This window comes from Leptonychotes weddellii, chromosome 11, assembly GCF_054177405.1.
Source record: "Leptonychotes weddellii isolate Sample4059 chromosome 11, ASM5417740v2, whole genome shotgun sequence".
In the NCBI taxonomy this organism is placed as follows: Eukaryota; Metazoa; Chordata; class Mammalia; order Carnivora; family Phocidae; genus Leptonychotes; species Leptonychotes weddellii.
In genome coordinates this window covers 62,049,909-62,075,127 of record NC_138379.1, presented here as the reverse complement: position 1 = coordinate 62,075,127, position 25,219 = coordinate 62,049,909, and the positions used below count along the sequence as shown (strand labels likewise).

Here is a 25,219-nt window from a genome sequence, read left to right as displayed (position 1 = left end):
GATAGAGGATAATGAGTGGACAGGAAAACGTCTGAGGTTCAGCCCTATATCTGGGCCACGGAATTTAAGAATCTGGAGGGCAGGCCATGTTCAAATACAAAGGCTGGTGCACTTCCCAGAACGGGAAGGGGCAGAGGTCAGGTCAAAATGGCAGCTCAGTGAGGGGGAAAGAGCAGGAAAGAAGCACTGGTTCATGGAGCAGGTGACACGCAATCCAGGATGGGGAAGGACCTCAGCACTGCAGAAGCAGTTTAGCTGGAACGCGAGCGAGGGAGGCCCGGGGGGCAAGCAGATGCTACCAGCACTCAAGGGCACTCTACAGTTGGGGCCAAAACGACTGTCTCCTGGGTCATCTAGGGTCCCGGATACCCAGTGGGCCACTATCTTAGACACATCATCATACCAAGCTGTGTTTAAAACCTCATTTCAAATGTTCACTCAAATCCTTTTCCATAGGTGTTTCTTAAGCATACAACTACATCATACAGACCTAAGACAGAATCTTGCTCCTCCATCTGCTGGCCATGTAACCTTGGGCAAGTCATTTGACTTTAGCTGACAATACACATACCACTTAACATTGTTGTGAGAATTAAAACAGATACTGTATGGAAAGGGTTTAGCACAGTGCCCAACACATGGCTCTTCCCTAGACATTTCATGTTCTCTTCCTCTTTCTGCTAGCTCCCTCCCAGAACACCTTCCATCACACCTCCATTTGTTTATACACAACTCATCCCCAGCCCCCTGGAATCTGGGTTCACTGCTCCCCAACCCTGCAGTTCCACAGACCCTATCTTGTCAGAGTACTCATCATACTGTGCTGTTTCTTCCCATCTAGCTGTGTGCCCCTCTGGACCTCGATCTCCATAATGGCAGCAACCACATGTACCTTTTGGCTGGGTTAACCCCAAAATCTGGGAAGTGCCTGGCCCATGGTATGCATCCAGTACATCTTTGCTGAGTTAATAAATGATTGAATGAGTTCACGTTCTAGATCTTCCGTGATCTCTCAGACCACGAGCTCTCCTTTTCTCAATTAACTATTATCCATCATAATATTTTATTTCTTAATTACACCCAGATTTATGCTATTATTTATGTCCTGAATGTATACAGGTATACCATGTACAAAATATTTTTATTTTATTGCCTCAGTGCTACCCTCTTCCACACATAGTGGCGGCGGGGGGGGGGGTCAATGAACACCCAATAAACTAAATTAGGTTCATGACTTTTGGTGGATCAATTAAACTTTGTGTTTCTCAGTTCCCTTCTCTGTAACATGGGGAGGCTATGTTACATAAGCTCTGAATACCTTTGATTCTATGCTTGCACTACAAGGGAAAATCAAGTATGACTTACCACTTGATATGTTAATATATAGCACGAACCCACATAATCTATCTTATCATTTTCAATTAAGGTACCGATAAAATATCAAAAAGCAAGGACTCCCAAATCAAGTCCCATACCCAAGGAAAGAACTGCATTTCAATATGGAAAGACACTCATTTTCTAAGCATCTGCAAAGACCCAAATCTGCCTGTGCCAAGGACAGTTTCAACATGAAAGATACAAAGTAACATACTTACTTAAAAGAGAGAAATGTGGCAACCAGGTGAAAGGAACAAGGTAATTTCAAAAGTCCTAGCTTTCTCTTGGCAGGGGATTTGGGTAATCGCTTGCCAATTGCTGGTTACTACTGCCAAGGACCAGGACTGCTGTGTTCAAAATTGCTGGCAATGGCCACCTATTGTTTGTGAATTTCTGTCTTAGCAGGGACTCTGCAGAGAGGCTACTCAGGTCAGCAGGGAAGCAGATTTGGCCAATACTCCCAGTGGTCATCACTGCTTAATGCAGAGAAATCACAAGAGAGCAACAGTGAGAAAGAGGACACCCATGAAAATTTCCCTGAAAAACTTCCTGAATCCTTAGCCAGTATGTGTGTATGTAGATAGATGCAGAGATCCTCTGAAAAAAAAATAATAAAATAATATTAATACCTATCCACTCTCATCACTGAACATTTACAAAACCACAGCTTGTAGTCTACTGGCTCTTCTTGCAAGGCAGGCAGTCTATTCATTTAAGCTGGGTGGTCATGCACTGCACAACAGCTCACACAACTAGATAAAAGGACCCATTGGGAAATTTTGGTTTGGTGAGTTCAAATACAAACACTTTGGCATCTCTTTTATGGTTTAATTCCCTAGTGTTATCCACTAAAATACCATAGAAAGTGATTTAAAACAAAAATTGGCTTTTAATTCTTTAAGCTTTTTCCACTTTCTGGTCAAAAGGCAAAGCAATCTAGAGGCTCTGGAGTATATCGCAACTCTTGAATTTACAAGCTGTATGATTTGGGCACGTTTGTAAAACTCTCTGAGCTTCAGTGTCCTCATCTATAAAAAGCAGCTAATCATAATACCCTTCTCTGGCTTGTTGGAATTAAATGAAATGAGAGCATATGTGTAAAGCAGTTCCTATTACTAAAAAATGTTGGCTGTCATTTATCTCTCTGTCCATGGTGTATTGGACAAAAAACAGAGGTTCTGGAGGCAGTGAATCTGACCTTGAGTCCTGATCCTACCGTTTACTAACTCAGTGACTCTGGCAAGGTAGATGCCTGAACATCATTTTCTTCAGTGATAAATTGAGAACGATAATACTAATATCACAAACTTGAGTGTGCTATTGTGAGTCTAAAATAATTGCTGGTAAGTATGCTTGGCAAAGATATACCAGAATATAAATTGCCATACCATCATCATCATGATCATCAACCTATACTTTCATTAAATCCCCAAATCGTAACATTCTCATGTATCTTCTTCTCCCATTATCTGAGATCCACAACATAATCCATCTTCCAACCCACTGGAGCCATAATCCATCTTCCAACAGATGAAGAGAGAAAGATACTTCAATGATAGGCTGACAGTGAGTGAAAATAAAATCTTAAATCTCTAATATAATAAAACTAAATGGTTTCTCTACAATTAAAGCACCAAAAAACATTGTGAACGTGTCTCTTGGTTTGAAATAGTCTTCTATACAACTAGATCTCCTGCTTGTACCAGAATATGGTGTACTGCATGTCCTAAATCAAAATGTCCTGATAGGGGAACAATGCTTAAGGATAAGAAAAATGTGAATGAGTCTATGAGGAAGTGGGCATCCAATAATATCTATTACTTTTCCGAGATGAAAAGGCAATGACATTTTTAGGCATTTACGACTGTTCTGCACATAAAAGAAGTATTCTCTAATGGGGTTTTCAGGAGTATACAGCCTTAGAACCAGACAGTTAGCATTATGATCTTGGCAGGCTAATTAGCCAGACTTTCCTTTTTAAGCAATTGACTTAATATACTACATAAAAGAGAATATAAGCTTGATGCCAACACTCACTGGCCATTGCTGTTGGCCAATGGAAGCTGCCAATGGCAACTTCTCTCACTTCAGTAATAAGTCCTAAGTTCCACATACATAAATAGCCTGTCTTATACTTTAAGAAAAGCTTTGGTTTAAATTGTGCTTAAAATATTTTCCTTTTAGTAAAGAAAGCTTTTCTCTTTCTCTTCTCTCCTTCCTTCCTAAAACAAAAACAAAAATGCTGTCTTTGAAAAAAATCTCTTACTGAAGTGATTCCAAAAAGTTACCTGAGTATAAGTTTCCAGGGAAATTTAGGCAAGAACCTACATGCCATGTCTTGTGAACAAATTAATTTTAGAAATTACACATAGCTTTGAAAATAAAGACTCTAAAAACTGAAGTTATCACCATCAGATTCAGGGAGAAGATGTGAACTTTTACAAGTTTAAACAACGTTGTCTTGGTAATTTCCTTTCTCTGTTGTTCTTTTTCTGATGGGAAAGCGAAAGATAATTCAAGAACTAGAAAGGCAGACTAAGATCGTCCTTGTATTTAACGAAAAGAGCATAAGCAAACAACTGTAACTGAGAGGCAGTTCCACAAAATCTGTATTCCCCAGGGTGGAGTTCTGTTACGATGAACCCATACCCAGAGGTCATAACCACCATCAATCAGAAAAGCCCTTGATATGCCAGAATAAAATGTATTTCATCTCCATTTTCCTGAGGAGCAAACCAGGGCTAAGTTACATGTCACGGATCCACAAGTGTTTGGACATGGGATTCGATTCAGATATATCCAATATGTCCAACTAAAAAGCCTGTGATTCGAGAAGAATATACACTGCCTCTCAAAGCACGGGACTACTAAGGTGATCTCTAAGATCTCATCAGGAGCAAATATTCTATAAACCAAGGGCCCAAATACTGCCCTTAGAGCCCAGCCACCAAGGCCTCTGCACCACAATGCAGAAGACACCCCTGGTCCTTCTTTTGCTATCCCTCTCCCCACAAGACTGGGAGACTGAGGAGCCAAGGAGACTGCCCACTTGGTATCTGCTCACGGTCATCCACACACATCCTAGAGTCGAGATTCTAGACCAAGCACTAGCTCCAGAATTGTCTTCCTAGATGGCCACTTGGCCTGTTTCTAGGGCCTGAGTGAGTGTCTTTGCTGGATCTACTCTCTCTAGGACAGGCTATGGCTGCCCAGAGCTCAAGACTGAGGACTGGTTAAGGGGAAACTGTTGACAGAGGGGTGGAGAGTGGGGGAGCAGGAGACCAGAGCTTGGACATGCGGCCTAGGGTGTCCACACACATGCACATGGGAGAGAGCCGGGGGTGAGAAGAGAAGCTGGGCAGGAGTAGGCAGGTAGGCAGGGTCTGCCCTCCCCACTCTGCCTCATCTGGTACTAACAGGACTTAGAGAACTCTAGTTTCAAATCTGGCGTTTCAGATTTGAGTATCTGTCAGAGTGGAGGATGGAACACATTAACAGTTTTGTTAACTTGACTTATTACTTTTCAGTATTTATACTTGTCCGTGGCTTCTATTTGCTCTTGATCGCAGACCTTCTGACGTTAATGCCTTTGGCGTTTCATTGGCTAGGGCGAAGGACTGCTGCCTTTGGTTTGAACTAATACTCTGGAGCAATCAGGGGACTTCGCAGGAAAACAGTAATTTGCCAGTTTGATTGAAGGAAGAGATCTGGCCATCCCAGGGCAACATGCTGGACTCAGTCATCCTTTGGGATTAAACAGCAGTAGCCCCCTTTTAAATAGGGAGGGAATGCCCACTTGGCGACCTTCAGTGGTTGAAAGGAAAACTTCGCTGGACCTGCATGGCCAATGTCCTGTTTTGCACACAGCCCTTTGACTAGGGCCCATTTCACTCCCTTATATTAGCTATCTGCCCGTGTAGACTTTGGAGCACCGGACCCTTGATCTGAGGAAACATTCAGGTATTAGCTGAATCACCTCATCTACCAGGGTCATCCAGGGAAATTAATCTAACTGAGCTGGTTTTGTGAACAAGTCAGTGTCATTTGGCGTGACTGAGGATCTAACCCAAGTCCTCACTACTCCCTCACTTAAGACAAGAACATGCAGTAATCACTTGAAGTGGGAGAGAAGTCTCTTCAACTGTCTGTCTTTCTTCCATTCAGGGCATTTCAGACAAGCAGTTAGTGAAGGGAGTTCTTTCTGATGGTGCTCACAGGAAGAAAATGACCCCCTTAAAAATCCTTGTGGAAAAATAATGAATCCAAACAATGAGAATATCATTTGTACACTCATGTCAAAAGGTTAATCTTTAAAAGAAGGGCAATGCTATTCGTGCCTCACTGTGTACAATCATTATTTTTCCTTAATATTGAAAACTCGACGGTGACTCTAATTTCAGTTAAGATCAGAAAGCACGAGCATATGGTGTCTGAAAGCAAAATTAATTATGGCCTCAACATCTCTTCTGAGTTCCTTCTCTTCATCATGTATTAATCTTCTGGGTACTGTTCTACATGTTAAAATACAGAGAATGAATTGCTGTTAATATGCTGTTGCCAGGTTAAAGTACTAGAGAATGTGAAGATGTCAGAACACAAATCCCAGAGAGGAATGAAACACTGTTTTCTTTAGCTTATGATTACCATACAAATAGACTCCTTCTGAATTTAAATTAAAATGACAAAAAAAAGAAAACCCTTTACATTCACTTATACAGACTGACAAGGATGGAAGGGGGGACGTTCTGCACACCACAGCTCTGGGGGTACTTTCAACCATGGCTAGGGTTTCCCATGCAAAAACACAATCCAACAACACACTCTTCGCTTTGAAACTTGGAAAGTGCCTTGTTGCACAACATTACAGCAGATGACATTTCTTGAATTAAAAGCAAAAATCTGTTATCTTCAACCACAGGGAAAAGTTATTATAAACAACGTATGGAAAACTCTAACAGGCACGTGGAAAGAGGAGCGGGGAAAAAAAAAAAACCAATTTCTCTAAGTAGAGCTGTGAATGTTCCCAGGATGGAAAGCTTAATTTGGGAAATGCCTGGTCACATTCAACTATCAGGTCTTATCTCAAGATGGAAAGGTTATTTTCTAAGCCACAACACGTCCAAGAGCAGGCTCTGTAATGACTTTGCTCTATGGTGATGGAACACCCATGACTGAGTGGGGAACGGGGTATCTTTCTAGGGAGGCTTGGCAAGGCGAATTCCCAAAGCTGGAACCCAACACAGCGGAGAAAGGTATGTGTCCAGCTGTCTCTGCTCCCAGGCCTTTGTGTGCACCTTGTATTTTCTGTCCCTGACCAACTTGCCAACATCTACAAAACGTTCAAGATTGAGTTCCAGCTCACAATCTTACCTACGCCTTGGCCTCTTGGTTTGGAAGGTTAATATACAGCTTCTAGACAGAGTGAGTCAAATTTGGATGCCATTGCTTGTCATCTCTGAGTGAGAATTCAGGCAGATTGACTCTTTCACTAGTTCATCCATCCATTCATGTATTCATTCAATGAATACTGGCTAAATTCCTACTACTTGCCAATCCCTGTTCAAAGCAGAATATACAACGGTCAACAAAAGACAAAAGCCCTGTCTTCATGGAGATTCCATTCTAGCGGGGGAAACAAAGAGCCAGGAAAATAAACAGATCACAGATATACTTTGTTAGCTAGCAATCAGCACTAAAGAGAGCGCTAAAGCGAGGGAGGGGCACCGAAGAACTACGAGTTAGAATATGGGGTGACCAGGAAAGGCTGTGTTGGAGGATGACACACGAGGAAGACCCTGAAGGGAGCTTACGATCCAGTCACGTGGAGATGGAGGGGAAGAGCATTCCTGGCAGCAGAGCCAGCAGAAGCCATGGCCCAGAATGTGGCCCAGTGCTCAGCGGACATAAGGAGGGTGGTGAAGAGGGAGATGTGAAGGGGGCAAAGAGGGAGCAGATGGGACCTGTCCTTGGCAGTTGAGGAAGAGCTTGGGCATTGCCAGAGTGATACCCAACTGCTTTGAATATCTGTAGAACTCTAAACATTAATTATAGTGCATGCCTCTGACAGTTGTGAAGATTGGTTATGACCTTGGCAGAGAGTGTGGCACATAACAGCCTCAAAACCAGTCAGGAGAGCCTAACCACATGAATGGCCATCTACTCTTGACCAGGAGCTCCCTGAGCGCTGACACAGCTGGTTAGTCCCTCCTGCACTTAGAGGAGAGCTCTGTGCCCTGGAAGCACCCAGGGTCTTTGCCAATCCTAAGAGATTTCCTAGATGGGGACAGGCCTCCAAGCACCTCTACTAAGGGCGAGCCTCTTAAAAGACTAGCTCTCACAATGCAATTTACTTCCTAAGTTGGGGGAAGCAGGTCAGTGATGACAGGCACCGTCTGTCCTTGTCATGTTTGATTGACACTTATAACAGACTGATGGCTCTACATTTATCTTTGAAAAGAAACCCAGTGTCTCCCCACCAGCATCCTTGGAGAAACGTGTACATTTTAATGTTTAACTGGGCACTGTGTACCCTAAAACAGAACCATCTGAGATTCTTCTCTTCACAAAAGGGCTAACAATGGGATTCACACACAGAGGAGGCTCCCTGAGTACATCACAGTGTTGGCTTACCATTGTTCCTGTCTTGACAGAACCTAGGGTGCAGGGGAAATTAAAGCCATAAAGGGTAAGGAGCCATTTGCTCAGTATGAATCAAAAAAAAAAAAAAATGAGATGAAGTACCTCAAAAACTGTACCAAAAGTCCACAGGAAGTGAGTTGTGATGGACAGACCCTGCCTACCTTGAGATATGACATGTCCCTCCTCTGGTACTCCCAGCACCTAGCCCAGGACTTGATGTAGAGTTTTTCCTACGTGTTTGTTGAATCAATTAGTTTGTAATTAATACATAAGACGAGGCACAATATCATCAACTCATTAAAGGCTAGAGAATGTTGAATTTATTTATTTATATTTTATTTTATTTTTTTTTTAAGATTTATTTATTTATTTGACAGAGAGAGACACAGAGAGAGAGGGAACACAAGCAGGGGGAGTGGGAGAGGGAGAAGCAGGCTCTCCTCTGAGCAGGGAGCTTGGTGTGGGGCTCGATCCCAGGACCTTGGGATCATGACCTGAGCCAAAGCAGACTCTTAACAACTGAGCCACCCAGGCGCCCCAAGAATGTTGAATTTATCGATGATGAGTTCATAATACAGACTGAATTCATAAGCACACAACTCACTACTTTGAAAATTTTGTTCTTAATAAGGTTTATAGACATCTGGCCCTCCTTTTACCCCTTCCTTTATTTTAACTATCAATACATGGTTGACCTTTCTTAAAAATAAAGGATCTAAAGAGGGTGATTTCATAACCTTGATTTGTCTGTTGCTTTTCATTCCGAGGTATAAAATTCTAATTCTAGAGAACTTTTCTACAGGTTTCCTAGGTAAACTTTCATTTTGTAAAAGATGTTATTCTAGAGCTATCACAGATAAAGTATGTGAGAGCTTTAATATTGTGAAGTATCACATAAATTATAATTATGGTTGCAATTAGTATTCTGATATCTATTAGCAAAGACCAACTCCCATATTTTTCCTATTTATGAAAGTAGAAGGTGTTTCCCCAATAACTGCCTGCTTTCTCCCCCACATATCAAATCACATTAATATAAAACATCATAGAAGGACAGTGGCAAGGCAGTAGAACGTCACCATGACATTGTTTTAACCATGTCCACACCTTTAACCATTTCAGTTAACGTTAAGTAAGACTTGGCCCAGACCTGATGCTGTCATATCCAAAGTGCTTTCATAACCTAGGATAAACTGATTTAAAAAGCGACTAATGACCCCTTCATTTTCCTCTATGAACACTTCAGGAAATTTCCAGTACTGTGTACATTCTGACAATTTGCAGACTCTGTCAATATAAAATCTGTTTTAATTCCTCAGAGGCAAATAAATCCAGAGATGACATTTTGGAAAATAGTTCAAATGTCAAATGGGAGTTTAAACAAAAGCGACTAGTCGAGAAATTTCAGGCATGTTTGGATTTCAGAAAGCTGTAAGCGCTTTTTTGTTACAAAAAGAATTCAGAAATCCCAGTGCAGTATCAATAAGTGACACACATTATCCAAAGCACATATTCTTTCTTTCTTCCTTCCTTCCTTCCTTCGAGCATTCCTGTGGGGAAAGCATTGTTCTTGGAATGAATAACAATTGTCTTATTCCCCACTGTATCCAAGTGCCTATCTTAGTGCCTGGCACACAGTAAGTGCTCAATAAACAATGCTGAATGTTGAATATGTAAATGAGTAAATAGATGATGAGTTAGTAGCAACCTTTTCCCCACTCCAAAGATTCTTATTTTCTTTGAATACAAATGCCAGCACATTTCCTATACTACGAATGGCCTAAAAATTAACAAAACATTTATTTGGTTTTGCTTCCTTTTGCTGCAGGTAGCCTGGATGCTGGAAGGCAGAAAAGTATACCAGAAAAATAAATAAATGAATAAAAGTCACTGCAGAGCAAATGTCCACTTTACTTAGCTGATAGGAGTCTAAGCAGACAGTGGAAAATGAAGTTGTGCAATTGTAGAGAAAACCTAGCCGCTGTGACCTGTGTCAGGAAGGCATGCCACGGTTTCTTTCAGAACAAGGGGACGCCCAGTGCGAACACTACCTTGAAAGATACATGAACAATTTGAAGGGACACAAATTACTGGAATCCAAAAGGCTCTCTAAATGGTCAACGAAAAAACCTTCACAGCTTATACAAATTATGTCAACAGGTATCTTACCGAAAGAAATTTCACTTACCTTCTTGCCGTCTAATAATTAATTAAAAAAAAAAAAAGTGGGCTTTTTAAATAGTTTATTTACAGCAATGTTCCTTACGGGAAATGGCTCAGAACTGTATGCCCTCCCCGCCCCGGGTATTTATACAAAGACAGCCTCTTCACCAACGTAGTCAGGGCAGGAGAAGAGAAAAACGAGCATATGACCCCAGAAAGAAATGCCACAAAGCCTGGCGATGGACGCTATGGCACTTTCCCTCTGTGGGAGGAGACTTCAAGGTCACCCTTCAGAGCCTACTTGTTCTCAACCTACTTACTACTCTAATACCTTATTTATAGGATGTCTCAGCAGATGAGAAGCAGAAAATTAGAAGGCAGAGCCCTGGAAGAGAGAGGTGTACCGATAACAGAAGTGAGAGCCGGCAAGCTGAGCTCAAGTAAGGAGACCCAAACAGGGTTGCATTTGATGGCCCCAGACAGTAATTAACAGTCCAAATGGAAACCCTGTGTCCATGACAGGTGACATAATTTGCAGAGCCCAGTGCAAAATGAAAATGCCAAGCCCCTCGTTCAAAAAATTATTACGAATTTCCAGACAATGACAGCAGAGCATTAAACCAAGCAGGTGGCCCTTCTGAGGACGGGTCCTTTATGACTGCAGAGGTAGCCAGCCTAGGAAGCCAGACCCTCTTGTATCATCGTGTTCAGCATGCTAGGCTGGAACAGTGAAAGACACACATAATCTACTATGGAAAGTGGCACAGAAATATAGTTGCTTTTTTAAATTGTTGTTTGGCACTTAAAATGTTGAATTTCGGTTATCTGGGAAAACCACTTGTATATAATTACTCCATCTCAGGAGGTACTGGATATCATTACAATTCCAACATGCACCCTCAGTGACAAGCTCAGGATTCACCCTTGACCCAGGTTTTTGCTTTGTTGAAGTGTTTTTGTCTTGTAAACAGTCTGTTTGTTCTTTTAGGTCTGAGAAGTTTCCTATTTCCTTATGCTCCTCCCATTCCGATGCGCAGACTCCAAAATCCATAAAGGCTTATTAAATCAGAGAGAGATGAGAGCACAAGATAATTTAAATCATTCACTAGTCATTATAACCCAGGAATGCATTAATGGAGATCCACTGAAAACATCTCCAATATTTCTAAACATATGCATGTAAATATAAATCCACCAACTCTATTTGATTAAAGCCTAAGACTGAGACTTTGGAGACTCTGATTATCAAAGCCCACGTTACACTGAAAGTCATTTCATTGGGCACTAAAACTACTTAAGTACAAAAATTATAGAAATATGTCTAAATCTAGTTTTGTAATAAACCATTTTAATAAATATCCCTATTTCCCGTGCACGAACATCATTTCTTCAAGAGGAAAGCATTTCTCACTATGACAGAAAACAATTTAACTAAGTAAAAAATGAACAATTTAGTATGTACATAGCCAAGATGAAGTATGTCTTTATAAAATGGGAAATTTTACAGAGAAGAGAAATTAACTTAAGTGGTAGGAGGTAAAATTGGATTTGTCTTGCTTAACTGCAATGGCACCATATTTAAAAATGGTGCACTGGCAAAGTTGGCCTGTAATAGTCTGTTTCTAATGTGATGGATTTATTTTACATCTCCTTGCTCATGTTCTCAGATGTTTTCCTTCCTAAAACAACCAATAAATATTATAACCATTTATTATTGCCAGAAAAAAGTCCCATAAAGAACCTTAATATTATTTACTTAATCTCTTCATTTTAAAGCTGTGTGACAATAGCAAAAATAACAGTTGATGGTGACATGATTCTGGACTATGAGATCTTAAAGGGTAGGGTCCTTGTGTTATCAGCCCTGGACGTTCTCTGCTTAGCCCGGTACCTGGTATGCAGTAGGCACTCATGAAACATAAACATGTAATATATACCTGAGACTTTCAACACATTTAATCTTCATCAATTTTCAAGAAAGCAAATTCCGTTGAAAGGCAAGAATGTTGAATGCATTTACTATTAACTCTAATAGTTAATATTAATAACTATAGTAGTTAATATGTGTTGAACACTTCATATGGACAAGGCTAAGCTAAATGCTTTATAAAACAGTTAGTATCCCCATTTTACTGACGGGGAACTCCGAGACATAAGAAATTAAAAACCTGTCCACTGCCATACGGTTGGTATGTGAATGAGATGGGGCTCCAACCCAGAAGTAATCCATGCTTCTGATGGATGTGCTGAGTGAATTTCACAGAGTGAATTCCTAGAGGACAGGTGGTTATCATGCACAACTTGTTCAATAGGTTAAGGATAAGCAGAGTTGTCGAAAATAGTATAATTCACTTTTAACAGAATTGTTGGCCAATTTTCCTACGGAATCCTGTAGATAAAATTTAAAACATATCTATCTAAGAACTATTCATAAAGAGAGACAGGGCTTAATCCCAGCACGTGCTGGAGACTACAAATATTTTAGGTTATGACCCACAGAATTTCATAAATGAAAGAGAAAAAGTGATGATCAACGTTCAAGTTAATGTAGATGAAAACTCCCAGCAATAATGTGACTTACAAAGACAAATACCGTTCACTGATCTCCCCTCCAATGACCTAATCTACAGGCCTCTTGTAGTTTTCAACCTTTCTGCAGCAACCATGATCAGAGAACATTTCTTCCTTCCAAGCCTCTCTCCTGACTGGCTTTTTACAGCAACAGCCTCTTACTGGCCCTTTCTTTGCATAAAGAGAAGCCCATTTCAAGCTTTGATAACAAAGTTATGTGTTATTACTACAAGGTATGTTAGAGCACCTTGTCGTGCAAAGAGCAAAGAGCACAGCTGGGTTTCACTAATGCCAGAACCAGCCATTGGAAAGTCTGCAGGATCAAGCCCATCAGAGCCGGTCTGTCTGTCTGTGTCTCAGGTATTTCACCCACACAGCCACTGTCTTAGTCCATTCAGGCTGTTATAACAAAATACCATAGACTGGGTGGCTCGTAAGCAACAGGCATTTATTTCTCCTAACTCTGGAGTCTGGAAGCCCAAGGTCAAGATGCCAGCAGATTCGGTGTCTAGTGAAGGCCCACTTCCTTGGTTGAAGACTGCATCTTCCAGCGGTGTCCTTGCGTGACAGAAAGGGAAAGGAATTTCTCTGCAGTCTCTTTTACATTGACCTATTATGGGAATAGGTCAAGCCTATCCTGAGGGCAGGGCTCCACCTTCATGACTTAATGATTTCCCAAAGGCCCCACATTCAAATACCATCACGCTGGGGATTTGGTTTCAACGTGAATTTTGGAGGGACACAAACATTCACCTACAGTTCTCAAGTCCACCATAGCCAGAGATTATCTCTGAATCCCGACAACAAATTCTTGGAAGAGAGAATCTTGATCCTGGTATCAAGGAAGGACGGATTGAGGGTTTTAATGCTCAGAGAAAAGTGATGATGTTGTAGGGTGGTGAGATACCTTCAAAGTTATTTACAACAAAGTATCTTCTCTGTGAAGACTGTCTTCACCTCTCAAGTTCTCAGGGTCACCAAGTCCTGGGTAATTATTTCTACACAGTCTCTCCCATTAGCACCCCCTTTCCTTCTCTACAGTGCCAGGGTCCTTGATAGACTCCAGGACTTAGTCAGAGGTAGAGACAGTTTCAGGACCCTCAACAGCAAATAAATATCCTTTCTCATACTAGCTCCCCATCGATGTTAGGATGAAATGGATGCTAAGTGTGGACGTAATACAAAAGACTGTTATCATCGATTAATGATGTCTCCGTGATGGGAAAAAACTGTATCAGCACGTGAGTCAGGTGTTGATGCTTTTGACTCTTGTTCCAACTCTCTGATTTACAGGTAAGGATTCCGAAGCCTCTAGAAAGGAGGTAAACTTGTTGTAAGAGGAGTTAGTGGCAGGAGCTGGGCAAAAATCTGGATAACCCAACTACTGCTACTAGTGCTCTTTCCAAGGCATCTTGCTATTTTATTCTTGGAAAGTAGACATATCTAAAATAGGGAGAGAGGCTTCTAGGAGCCTAAGAGAAGCCCCCCCATCGCAGTCCACTTTTCAGCCACAACTTAGATAGTCATATACAGGGAAGTCAACAGGGCAGAGAGACACAGTCTCACAAGACGACAACTTTATGAATCTATAGGTAAAGTGTTATACTTATTTGTACTTTGAAAACACCAACTGTCTCAGGCCTTAATCATACAATGTGGATGCCACTTAATTAAAAAACTCTATGTGTGAAAACATCATTTAACGTTTATTGAGAGCTTACTACATGCTGAGTACTTTTTATACTTCTTTACATATATTAACTCATTTAATCTTGGTGGCAAGCCAATTCATTACTTACTATAATTACTCCCATTTTCACAGAGCAGGAAACTGAAGCTCCAAGAGGCTATATATATATAATGCACCCAATATCACATTGCTAAGAAGTGGTCAAGCTGGGATTCAGATGCAAAGACATCTGATTCTAGCATCCAGGCTCTTGAGCACCACTCCACTTGGCTTCTCTCCTCCCCAGCATTATTGTAAAGCCTAACTATGACTATGCATGGCAAAGTGCTCAACAAACATCTGTCAGGTTGCTCCAACATAATAAGACTGCTATCAATAACTTACTACATGTTGGTTTTGGAATTTTGTTAGAGTTCCATGTGCTTTCCTAGAATAACCTACCTCTAGGTGAATAAAATTTATAGATTTCTGGAACACGTATATCTTTTTGTAAGAATGTCAAGAATCTAGGAATGAAGTCTTACAAAGATGACAGAAAATGACAAGACCAGAATATAAAGTAGTAACAGTACTAAAACTGGACTTTAGGCTCTCAAGGTTAATGGTGAGACTACATGTCATCTAGTAGTAAATTTGCATGTAGAAATTTTCAGTACTTTGAAAGAACCATGCTTCCAGAGAATTAGCTTTAAAAGACTGAGAAATGACAAAATGAATAAGACTGATGAGATCCAATTTGTGAGGGACACTAAATGCCAGTCAACAGCAACTTCCAGGTGGTCCCACGGGGCTTGAGGAGCAAGAGAGCACCATCAGAGGATGATCTTCTGGAAGTCCTGAAATGCTTAGAGTGACGTAATGTCACACCAGTCTCTCATCAAAACCCCTATCCCTTTCCGAACTACCCAAATAAATAAACTGAACGAGATCACAAGTACTGCAAAATAAATGAAAAACAAACTATCTAACTAAAGCCAGGCTTGATTAGCGTAAAAATTGCTAGAAGTCTTAATACTCGGTCTAGTAAGGAGAGCACTTCACTAGGAATCTGTGACCTCTGGCTCTGCACACTACCTAGGAGAGCTCAATCTTCCTATCTGTACCCCAAGACAGCACCTTATAGTAGATTCCTAGGGCTGCTGTAACAAAGTACCACAAACTGGATGGCTTTAAACAGTAGAAATTTATTCACCTATAGCTCTGGAAGCTAGAAGTCCAAAATCAGGGCGTAGTCAGGGTCATGCTCCCTCTGAAGGCTCTAGGTCTTGTCTTTCCCTAGTTCCCAGTGGTTGCTGGCAGCCTTGGCATCACTTGGTTTGTGGTATCATTACTCCTATGTCTCCATCTTCACATGGCTGCCTTCTGTATTAGTGTCTCTGTGTCCAGATTTTCCTCTCCTAATAAGGACACTAGGTACTGAATTAGGGTCCACCCTAATCCAGTATGACCGAATTTTAACTTGATTATATCTGCAAAGACCTTGTTTCTAAATAAGATCCCATTCATGAGCACAGGGGAAATAGGACTTCAACATCTTCTGGGGGGGGGGGGCGTGTGGGCACAATTCAACCCGTAATACACCTGTTTTGACAATGTGCACACAATCATCTGAAAAATTTCCCAGATCCAAAGTTCCAGGCTCATTAAAGTTGTTTATTGAATTTGCTCCCATTTTTTCAAATTAGATAGCCTTTGTCTTTAGCATTAGGGATCATTAATCAGACAAACCCTAGCTCTACGCCGACCAGCTGGGTGACCCTGGCAAATTGCCTAGGAGCCCAGAGCCCCAGTTTCTTTCCCGGATTGCAGTGCAAGCTACAGGAGAAAACACCAGCATGGCTGGGGCACAGAGCAGCCCCATGCTCTGGCGTAAGTTTCCTCGTCCCACCTTCCTATCTTACGTGGGAGAGAAAGGCACAGACCCAGGCAGTATCCAGGAATCTCCCTAACAATGGCGGGGAAGAACGTAGAGAAGCAAGCGTGGTTTCAATTAAAATTCACTGTTTCTCTCAGAATAGAAGAAAGTAATAAACCAATGCAGTAAATTAGTGCTGTGGGATTAATGCCCAGATAGAAGAAATAAAAGAGAAATTTATGACCTTAATCAATCTCTTTTTTAATATATATATGTATTTTATATATATATATATACACACACACACAAACACACAGCTCCATCATCTGCTTTATTTACACCCTCCCAAATAATTTGCAGTGATTTTCAGCAGCAGCTACACCAGCAGCTGAGCCCCAGGGGCAGGCTAGATACCCAGGAGCACTACCTCTCCTCCCCACCCCTCCTCGGGGGGTTAGCAGGAAGGGGGAGCAGCACGGAAGGCTGAGCACCAGCCACACTGAACGACCAGCACCCCACCCCTTGGGAGACATCTCTGAGCCACCAACACAGCTGGTGTCGGCATCATCCTCTTCCCTCCAGGGGTGCCCACCCAGTCCTCTCTCCCTTTTGCCAAAGTTCCCCATTCCTGACTGTCATTCGGTTTTATAAAATCCTTTTTCCAAGTAACAGTTGTATTGATGCAAAGATCTGAATCTCATAAATGGGTAGAAACACATACTGTTGCCCAACTAGCAATCCTGTCCATTGTAACTTGACTTAATTTGGTGGGGGGGTTCAAAGATTTCCTTCCTATCACTGATGGAGGCACCAGTTCCCACTGAGCTAAGTCTTTCCAGTCCTATATTTTATCTAAAAATGGTGAGCTGGGCCACCGGTCTAAGTCCCCATAAACCTGCCAGGCGGCTGGGGCTTGTGAATGAACACTGCATCTTATTAGGGATGCCAAAGACCTCAGAGAGCCTTCATCTAAGTACATGACTACAGAATCCTCAGTGGAGGTCAAAAGGATTTTTTTTTTCTTTTTCATCCACCTTTATCCGAGGAAAGGAACAATCCCCATATTTATCCATCAGAAGGCTGACATTAAGCAGAAACACGATTTGGAGCTGTGTAAGCATTTCAAGGGAATAAACCCAGGAAGCCTCAAAATAATCTCTCCATGCCGTCTTCTGAAGAATGCTGTTCAAAACTGACTCTGATGACAATTCTGTTACAGCCAAATCCTCTCCAAATACTGAAAGTAGAGAAAAGGATAACTTTATCCACACTCATTCTGTTTGAAGTTTTGTTATTATTTTGTTCTTCTTTTCCTAATGGATTTGATTTCAAGTATTCGCAGAGCCTTTAAAATACAAAGAACCTGGAGTCTGAGGGAAGTGAGAGGCAGCTCTAGGTTTCTTCCCATTTTAATTTTATTTCATTTTATTATTGATGATCCATATGTATGCATATATATCTATATGTAGATATAGGTATAGATGCACACACTTTTTTGGGGGGGTTAACTATATCACCACACCTTCATAACCAATCATTCACTTTGTACAGGATGCTTTGGTAAGGGCCATATGGAAAAGAGTCCTACAAAATGTTCCATATTCATTCATTGGTTCTCAACAGTGGTAATTTTACTCCCAGGAGGCATTCAACAATGCCAGGAGGTATTTTGACTGTCATAACTCTTGTCCTACTCAGTTAATGCATAGGGCAGCCCCCACATGAGACTTGTCCAGTTCAAAATGTTGATAGTACCGAAGTTGAGAAACTCTGAAATCAGCACTTATAATCATAACCAGCATGCAGACAAAATCGAGCCACAGGAAGGAGAGGCACAGTCCACAACAGGAAAGAGCATATTCTTCTCCCTTGCGATGGCCAGCCCTGATCAAGCCTTCTGCCCCCTCAGGACCCCACCCCCATCCCTCCAGCCCATAGTGGTGAGTTGATCAAATGGGGAAACCCACAGCCTCCCAGGGAACATAATGACAGTGCAGAAAAGTTCCCTTTGTCCTTGTTCATTTGGAGCACATTCACGGGGATGCAAAGGTCACTGCTGAATTTAAATAACCCCCCTGTGATAAATCTGCATGAGCCCGATTTGTTCTACTGGACTTGTTGGATTAAATGAACACAATTTAATGTTCTATAGGACAAGGCCTCCTTTCATGGCTGAAAGAAGGAGTGAGGGTGATTTACAGTTTCATACATACTCATTCGCTACATTATCTGCTTTGTGCCTGTACTTATGAATATCAACTCATCATCTAGCGGCCATTTCTACCCATTCAGGAGAATTTAGCTTTCCATTAGGAAGGAATAAGGAATAAGAGATGGTAACAAAAGATTTCCACAGTGTGTACGCTGAAGAAAAAGCACCAATATTTGTACCCTTGTCTCTCACCTTGTGTGTTTTTTTCTTTTTAATCTCTGGTTTTATAAATAAAACAAGATTTCCTTCTGGTTTCCAGGAAAAGGTAGTTTCCTAAGCAGATTACCACCAAACAGGGCTGTGCATCAACATAAGGATTAGGTTACTGAAGATACTAAATTATTTTTGAGTACCACTATCTTACAAACTAATCCTTTTTATAATGACATACTAATATCAAATGTTTGTTTATTCATTAAAGTAGGTCTGACCTCCACTTAGTAACAACTTCTGATTCATTCTATATATTTGGAAATAATACAAGTGCATCCAAACATTATATAAACCAGATTTTTATTAACCACAAGTCTTAGGAATCAGTGTTGTTTTCCTCATGGATGATTAAAGAGACTGGATTTTCATTTGTCTCCACTTCATAAAACCCAAAGTATAAGCAAGGTTATGAGAGCTGATTTTGGGGGTGGGTAAAAGAGAGCACTTTGAATTCATAGTCGCACCTCAAAACTCCTGCATTGTGAGGCAAGAGTGTATGGATAAATTGTAAGGTGGGCTACCTTGTCCTCAGGTGTGTGTCTCAGCACCATGTTATCTCCCTCTTCCGTTTCTTGTGGGTACTAAAGTCTAGAGTCTTGCTAATGAGGCTCTCTAGGGAAGCAACATCAGACTCCCTGGGAACTTGCTGGAAATGCAAGTTATCAGGCTGCCCCTCAGTGATCTGCAGCCTAATAGATCACCAGGTGATCATGCCAAAGTGTGGTCTTGACTTTTCCCTCTGTTACCCTTCCTGCTGACTTACCCACTGTATGTGTATGTGTATTTGACTTACTTGCTGACTTACCCACCGTATGTGTATGTGTATTTGGTGTATATCTTATACATACACCAAAAAGCACGCTAGTAGTATCTGGAGTTGATTTAAAAACAGAGGACACCCAATGTCTAATAAGCTATCCCTCCCATTTTAATAGGGAAAAAATGTCTAAATCCAAAGATACCAATGGATGAGGGTAGAATTTGAGGTGTCCCTGCAGCAGACACACATTTGAAGAGTATCTCTGCCTCTCTACCCACCTGGTGGACAGGGCAGCTGGTCTACCCACACATAAAGCATCTTTTGGTCAGGTTTATCTGAAGATGTTCATAGAAAGTAAAAGAAAGTTGGGCTTCATCACCACTCAAACACAGGTGGAGATGACAGTGACCAAAGCATGGGTCAAAAGGAGACGTCACAATCGCAGGAAGGAAATCAGAAAGCCTACGCCATAGATAATCGACCAGCAGAAGATCTGGAAGAAGCAAGGATTACTTTCACAGACACAGGCTCTCAAGGCAGCATATGCCAATCTTGGTTGTATATTTAACAGAAGCAAAGGAAAACATAGAGGGGTCTTTCTTATGTATGTTTTTTCCCTCTGAAAGTATTATTTTAAGTTGGCCTCTCAAAAGGAAGAGATACAACCCAAGGCTTTTAAAAATCCAAATAACACCAAACCAAAAAAAAAAAAAAGAGAGAGAGAGAGCGGAGATACATATATTTGTTACTTCTAATATATTACAACACTCCAGACATTTATGAGTCTTTTAAAAATTCCTTTTCTAATGGTATAATGCCTCTCAAACTAGCTTAAGTAGTAGCAGATGGGCTTTCAAGGTCAGCTTAACTTGTTTATATTCCCTGGGTAGTTTTCTGGCTCGCTCTCTCTGCATATGGACCCATTCTTCAGGGCCCACTTCAGATCTGGGGAGTCCTTGCCCCAGCTCCCCTCTGACATGTTACCCTGTTCACAAACTCCACAGAGTTTGACCATTTATTTTTTATAAGCTGCCTTACATTGTATGTGTGACAGTGCTATTTTTCCCAGGAGAATAAATTCCCTGAATGCAGAAACTATCTCATGCCTCTGTTACATCTGCCATCCCGCAACACCTGGGATCTAAAACAGCAGCGGGAGACAACAGTGCATAATACACTTTATAAACCTGAATGGAAGGTTTCAGTGCTATACACCATGTACTGAGGAAAAACATCGCTGCCTTTCAAGTACACCTTCCTCAAAGACAGTGCTGTGAAGACTATGCGTGCAACTTACATAAACTTTATTCTAGGGGGGAATACAGGATGATTAATAATAGTAACAACAACAGCTAACATCTACTGAGTGCTCTACTAAATGCTGGTGCGCTTGCACTCTGCTAAGTGGTTTCCATACTATAGATACAACTAAAATAAACATTCTAAAACCCCAGAGGAACTTCTCACACCTGTTCCCGAGTTGAGCCTGGATAAATAGTCCGTGGGCAGTCCATTCTGTGACAAGGTCTGGAAGCAAGCATTTGAGTGCCTGGTCACCCAAAGAGGGCAGCCAGTTGGGTGACTCCGGCTCAGAACACGTTGCTAGGGCTCCTGTTACTCACGAGTTGAGGCAGACATACACAAAGATGCTGCACTGGGTTGAATTTAACTGCGCAGCCTGGAGTTAATCAAAGGTTCTCTGCACAGGTCAGAAAGGACCTCAGAGGTACAGTTTATGTTTTTACTCTTAAGCCACAGAAATTACTGAAGAAGGTACCCAGACTATTGATTTTATGTGGTTTTAGGTCTGGTGCAAAAATAATGGCATTTTGGGTAGGGAACACTGTTCAACAGAGAAATTTCTCTCCCTTCTTGTGTCTGGGACATCTGTTATCTGCTGCAAGCTGTGGACCATAAGCATTGACATTATTTGAGCATGCATTAATCATTTAAATCTTATTTATGATGGAGCACATTGCCAAAACAAGGCAAAACTCTTTAAATTTCAACTCTACCACAAAGGAAGGAATGAAAGGTCAATTTACTAGAGTCTACCTCCAGTTGAAAAAAATCTAAAGCAAAGATCTTTAATAAATATACTGGTTGGGTGCATCTCCCACTTCATTACTAAAAAATGTTACAGTAACATAACTATTTCAGGCAAATGGCTTTAGAAATACAGGAAGAAATGCTAAAGCGTAAAGTGTCGCTGTAGAGAGTTTGTAGAGCTAAAGATTATTCCATAGGCAGCATTCTATTAGAGCAACAAGCTTCACAGGAATTACCCCAGCCTTGTGGTTCTGTGAATCTCCATAGAAAGAAGGAGAGTGATAACATGATTCTTACAGAGCTTTGTAGTTCACCAACAACTTTCAAACACATCATGACTTTCAGTCTTCATGAGCAACCCCCCTACGAAGTAAGCAACGTCATTTTCATTCTACAGATAAGAACCTGAGGTCCAAGCACAGTGAATGATGTGTCTATAATCAGAGGTAAGAAGTCAGGATGGGGTATCGCCTTTTGTTGTGCTTTCAGTGTCCCAGGCACTGTGCTAAGCATCTCACAGAGGACTCCTATATTCCTTGCAACAGTCCTTGGCTCGGTAAAAACTAAAATTTCAGAGAGGTTCCCATAATTTTCCCAAGTTTGCAAAAGCTGGTGAGATCAGGAGTGTCTGATTTGGTTTATGTCTCCCCCTGGTATGGTCAGTGATGTTTCCCAGCAAGGAAGTGCATGCAGCACAGGGACTTAAAAACCAGGACTTCTAACCCCAAATGTTACCTCTTCCATGAAGCACTCCCTGACCATCACTCTCACGAAGGCCATGTTGAGTGAAATTCCCCCACCCTAATCAATTATTCTACTCTTTCACTGTGTAATAAACATGAGTTATTTTGCTAATTTCATGTACCTTTGGGTCCCAGGAAGGTTTGGACGGTATCTTAAGTTTATAACTGTTACTAGATTTTGTTTGGAAACTAGTAGGCACAATAATAAATGTTTGGTGAGTGAATAAGTGAATCAGTAAAATCCAGTGTTTTCTTACCATGTGCTTGAGAATTACAAAGTAAGGCTCTATATTTCTTTTAGATAGTTAGAAAAGTGAGTCTAAAATGCCATTCCTGACACAAATGGTTTTTTAAAATCTATGGCAAGGACAGAGAAATTATAAATATAATTAAGGCTCGTCTTATGTATTACAGGCTAAGTTGTGACAATATAAGAGTTTTAGAAAATTCACGCAAACTTCTAAAATCTGCATAAAAGACAGCTCTAGTTACATGTTCTTCTCTGCACATAATGTACAGCCAACATTCTTCACATCCAACCCAAATCCTTCCCTGTGACTTCATTCTAAAATATTTTCAGTCATCAGAGGAGAAAGAGAAGAGTTGAAACTGCCCTTCTGCAGTGTCTTTTAACTTCTCAAAAAGAGGGTGGTGGGCTCACTCTGAATGACTCAAGTGGCAATGGAATTAGAAGGAAGGCTGAAGGTGACTGGGGGTGTTTCATATTCCACAGGGGCTGTGAAATGTGAAGACATTTGTGCCCTCAACCTCTTTACTGTGATATTTTTTTGGTCTTTGTCCTCTCTCTCTCTCTCCTTTCTAAAGTATCTGAATTCATTTCTCTGTCACCATATTCCACAGAGCCCTCAGGTCCAGTGAGAAAGTGTATCAGGAGGAACTTTCTAGCACAGCTGAGGGGTCCCTCAGGTCCTCGAGCAGTTTCCCCTACTTAACATGGCTCTGAAAGGTTGAGCTAGCCTCCAAATCTCTGAGTCTTCTCTTTCAAATTCCAGCAGGCTTCAGTCAGACAGTGGTAGAAGATGACCACTCTTTGTCTAATAATGAAATGCAAGTGAAATCCTGATTCAACACTGTTAGCATGTGACACTCTGCCTAACAAGATGACTGACCCACTTATAATTAGAGAAAATCAATTATTTCCAAAAAATATGGCATTCTCTCTAAAGTATGTTCATGGGAATCAGACATTTATAAAAATCCATGGGGTCGGCTGTATGTTTCGTCTTTAACAAACACAGGCAGGAGAAATAACTATCAACTCCATCACAGGTTTTGTTAGGAAAACTGAATATGTCCACACCAGCAAATACCAACTAGCCTAACTTTTGACCACTGTCAACTCACTTGCCTGGGGTGAAACAGCAATAGCATCTTCTTTTCATTCTTCTAACTTTCAATTAGTTCAAACTCTATCCACCACCACTCTCACTGAGGGTTTGACTCTCTTGTTTAGAACTAAGCAAGGCAAATCACAAGAAAGCAAGGAACCTCTGAGACCTTCCCAGTGTATGTACTTCTCTCAGAATATATCCCACCAAACTTCACACCTGCCCCTCCTGAGCCTTAGCCAACAAATTGTCAGTACAGTCTCTAGAAAATTTTTTTTTAAGCAAAAAACCTGAAAATTTAAAGGTGGTACATTTTATGTAAAAATCGAGACACTGGAAGTTCTAAACATTGACACTACACTCAAGGGTACGACAGGAATCACAAAAAATCCGGGGCTTAAATTTAAGGCTTAAAGGAGATCATTTACAACAAGCTAGATGAAGGTCAAGCAAAGGAGAAGCTCCTGGAAGTACAGGTGTCACAAAGCTATCTTACCCACAGAATCTAGCATCGGCAGGTTACTCCCTCCCAAGAAGGACAAAGGGGGCACGTGGCCTTCTGAGTGGCCTGGGAACCACTTTTTATTATTACGAGGAAAGCAAATCTAAAGCTTTCTGTGAAAGCCTCTAATTTCTATTAGATCACTCCACCTTGGTTCAGCTAAAGTTAAAATATACCAACGAGAACACACCACATAGAATGCTCACCTTTTCAGAAACTACCCCCAGAAAAAAAAGAAAAAAGAATGTTGTCCTTCACACATTAACTAAGTCAGGGGGAAAATAAAATGATATAAATAAGCAAGAGACAGGCTGATGGATTTAAAAGCTGGACAAACAATGGGAAAAAAAAGTCTTATGAGCATTCCCTTACCTGTTTTGGTATTGATGGCAAAAAAATTCTGGGGATTACCACTTGTAATCCTGTATGTCAATTTCTCACTGGAAATGGAGTCGGGATCCTCAGCCTGGATCTGAATGACAGATACATCCTTTGGAGAGTTTTCCATGACAACAGGATAATAAATAGGTTCTGAGGTCAGGGGGGCATTGTCATTCACATCTTCAATTTCAATGTAGACCTCAATAGTGGAATAAAGTGGAACGACGCCCCGGTCTGTGGCGTACACAGTCAGCCAATAGGACCCAGTGGTCTCTCGATCAAGAATGTCTGCAGTAGAGATGACTCCTAAAGGAAAAGAAGAGAGAACATGACTGCTACAGCAAAACTGGAAGACATTAAGTAAATTGTCCGCAATTCAGGGGGGCTGCACTAAGTAATCTCAGCATATAAAAAAAAATCCTTAATACAAATGCAATTAAGATGTTTCTCTTTACATAAGAAAATTATTTTCTGCAAAACCATATTAAATAGCTCTCCCACCATTTGAGAAGTATAATTACATTCACAAACACTTTATTTGAATTTGGGGAAAAAGACATACCTCAATACACATATACATACACATGTGCACAGACACACACACACAAACACAGAAGACAATAGGGAGCAATGGGAAGAGAGTAGGGCAGAGGTCAAAACACATCCCGAGATGCATGGGAAATCAGGGCAATGTCAGATCAGTATCTCCATTTGA

At 41.1% G+C, this 25,219-nt stretch overlaps 1 protein-coding gene across 1 annotated transcript in view; it reads right to left on the bottom strand.

The window, feature by feature from the left end:
• FAT3 (FAT atypical cadherin 3) overlaps positions 1 to 25,219 on the bottom strand; it is a 503,865-nt gene that overhangs the window by 319,784 nt on the left and 158,862 nt on the right. The window contains exon 2 of the mRNA XM_081799014.1: positions 24,496 to 24,810. Coding sequence (XP_081655140.1) covers positions 24,496 to 24,810 — 315 coding nt within the window. The remainder of the gene's footprint in view (positions 1 to 24,495; positions 24,811 to 25,219) is intronic.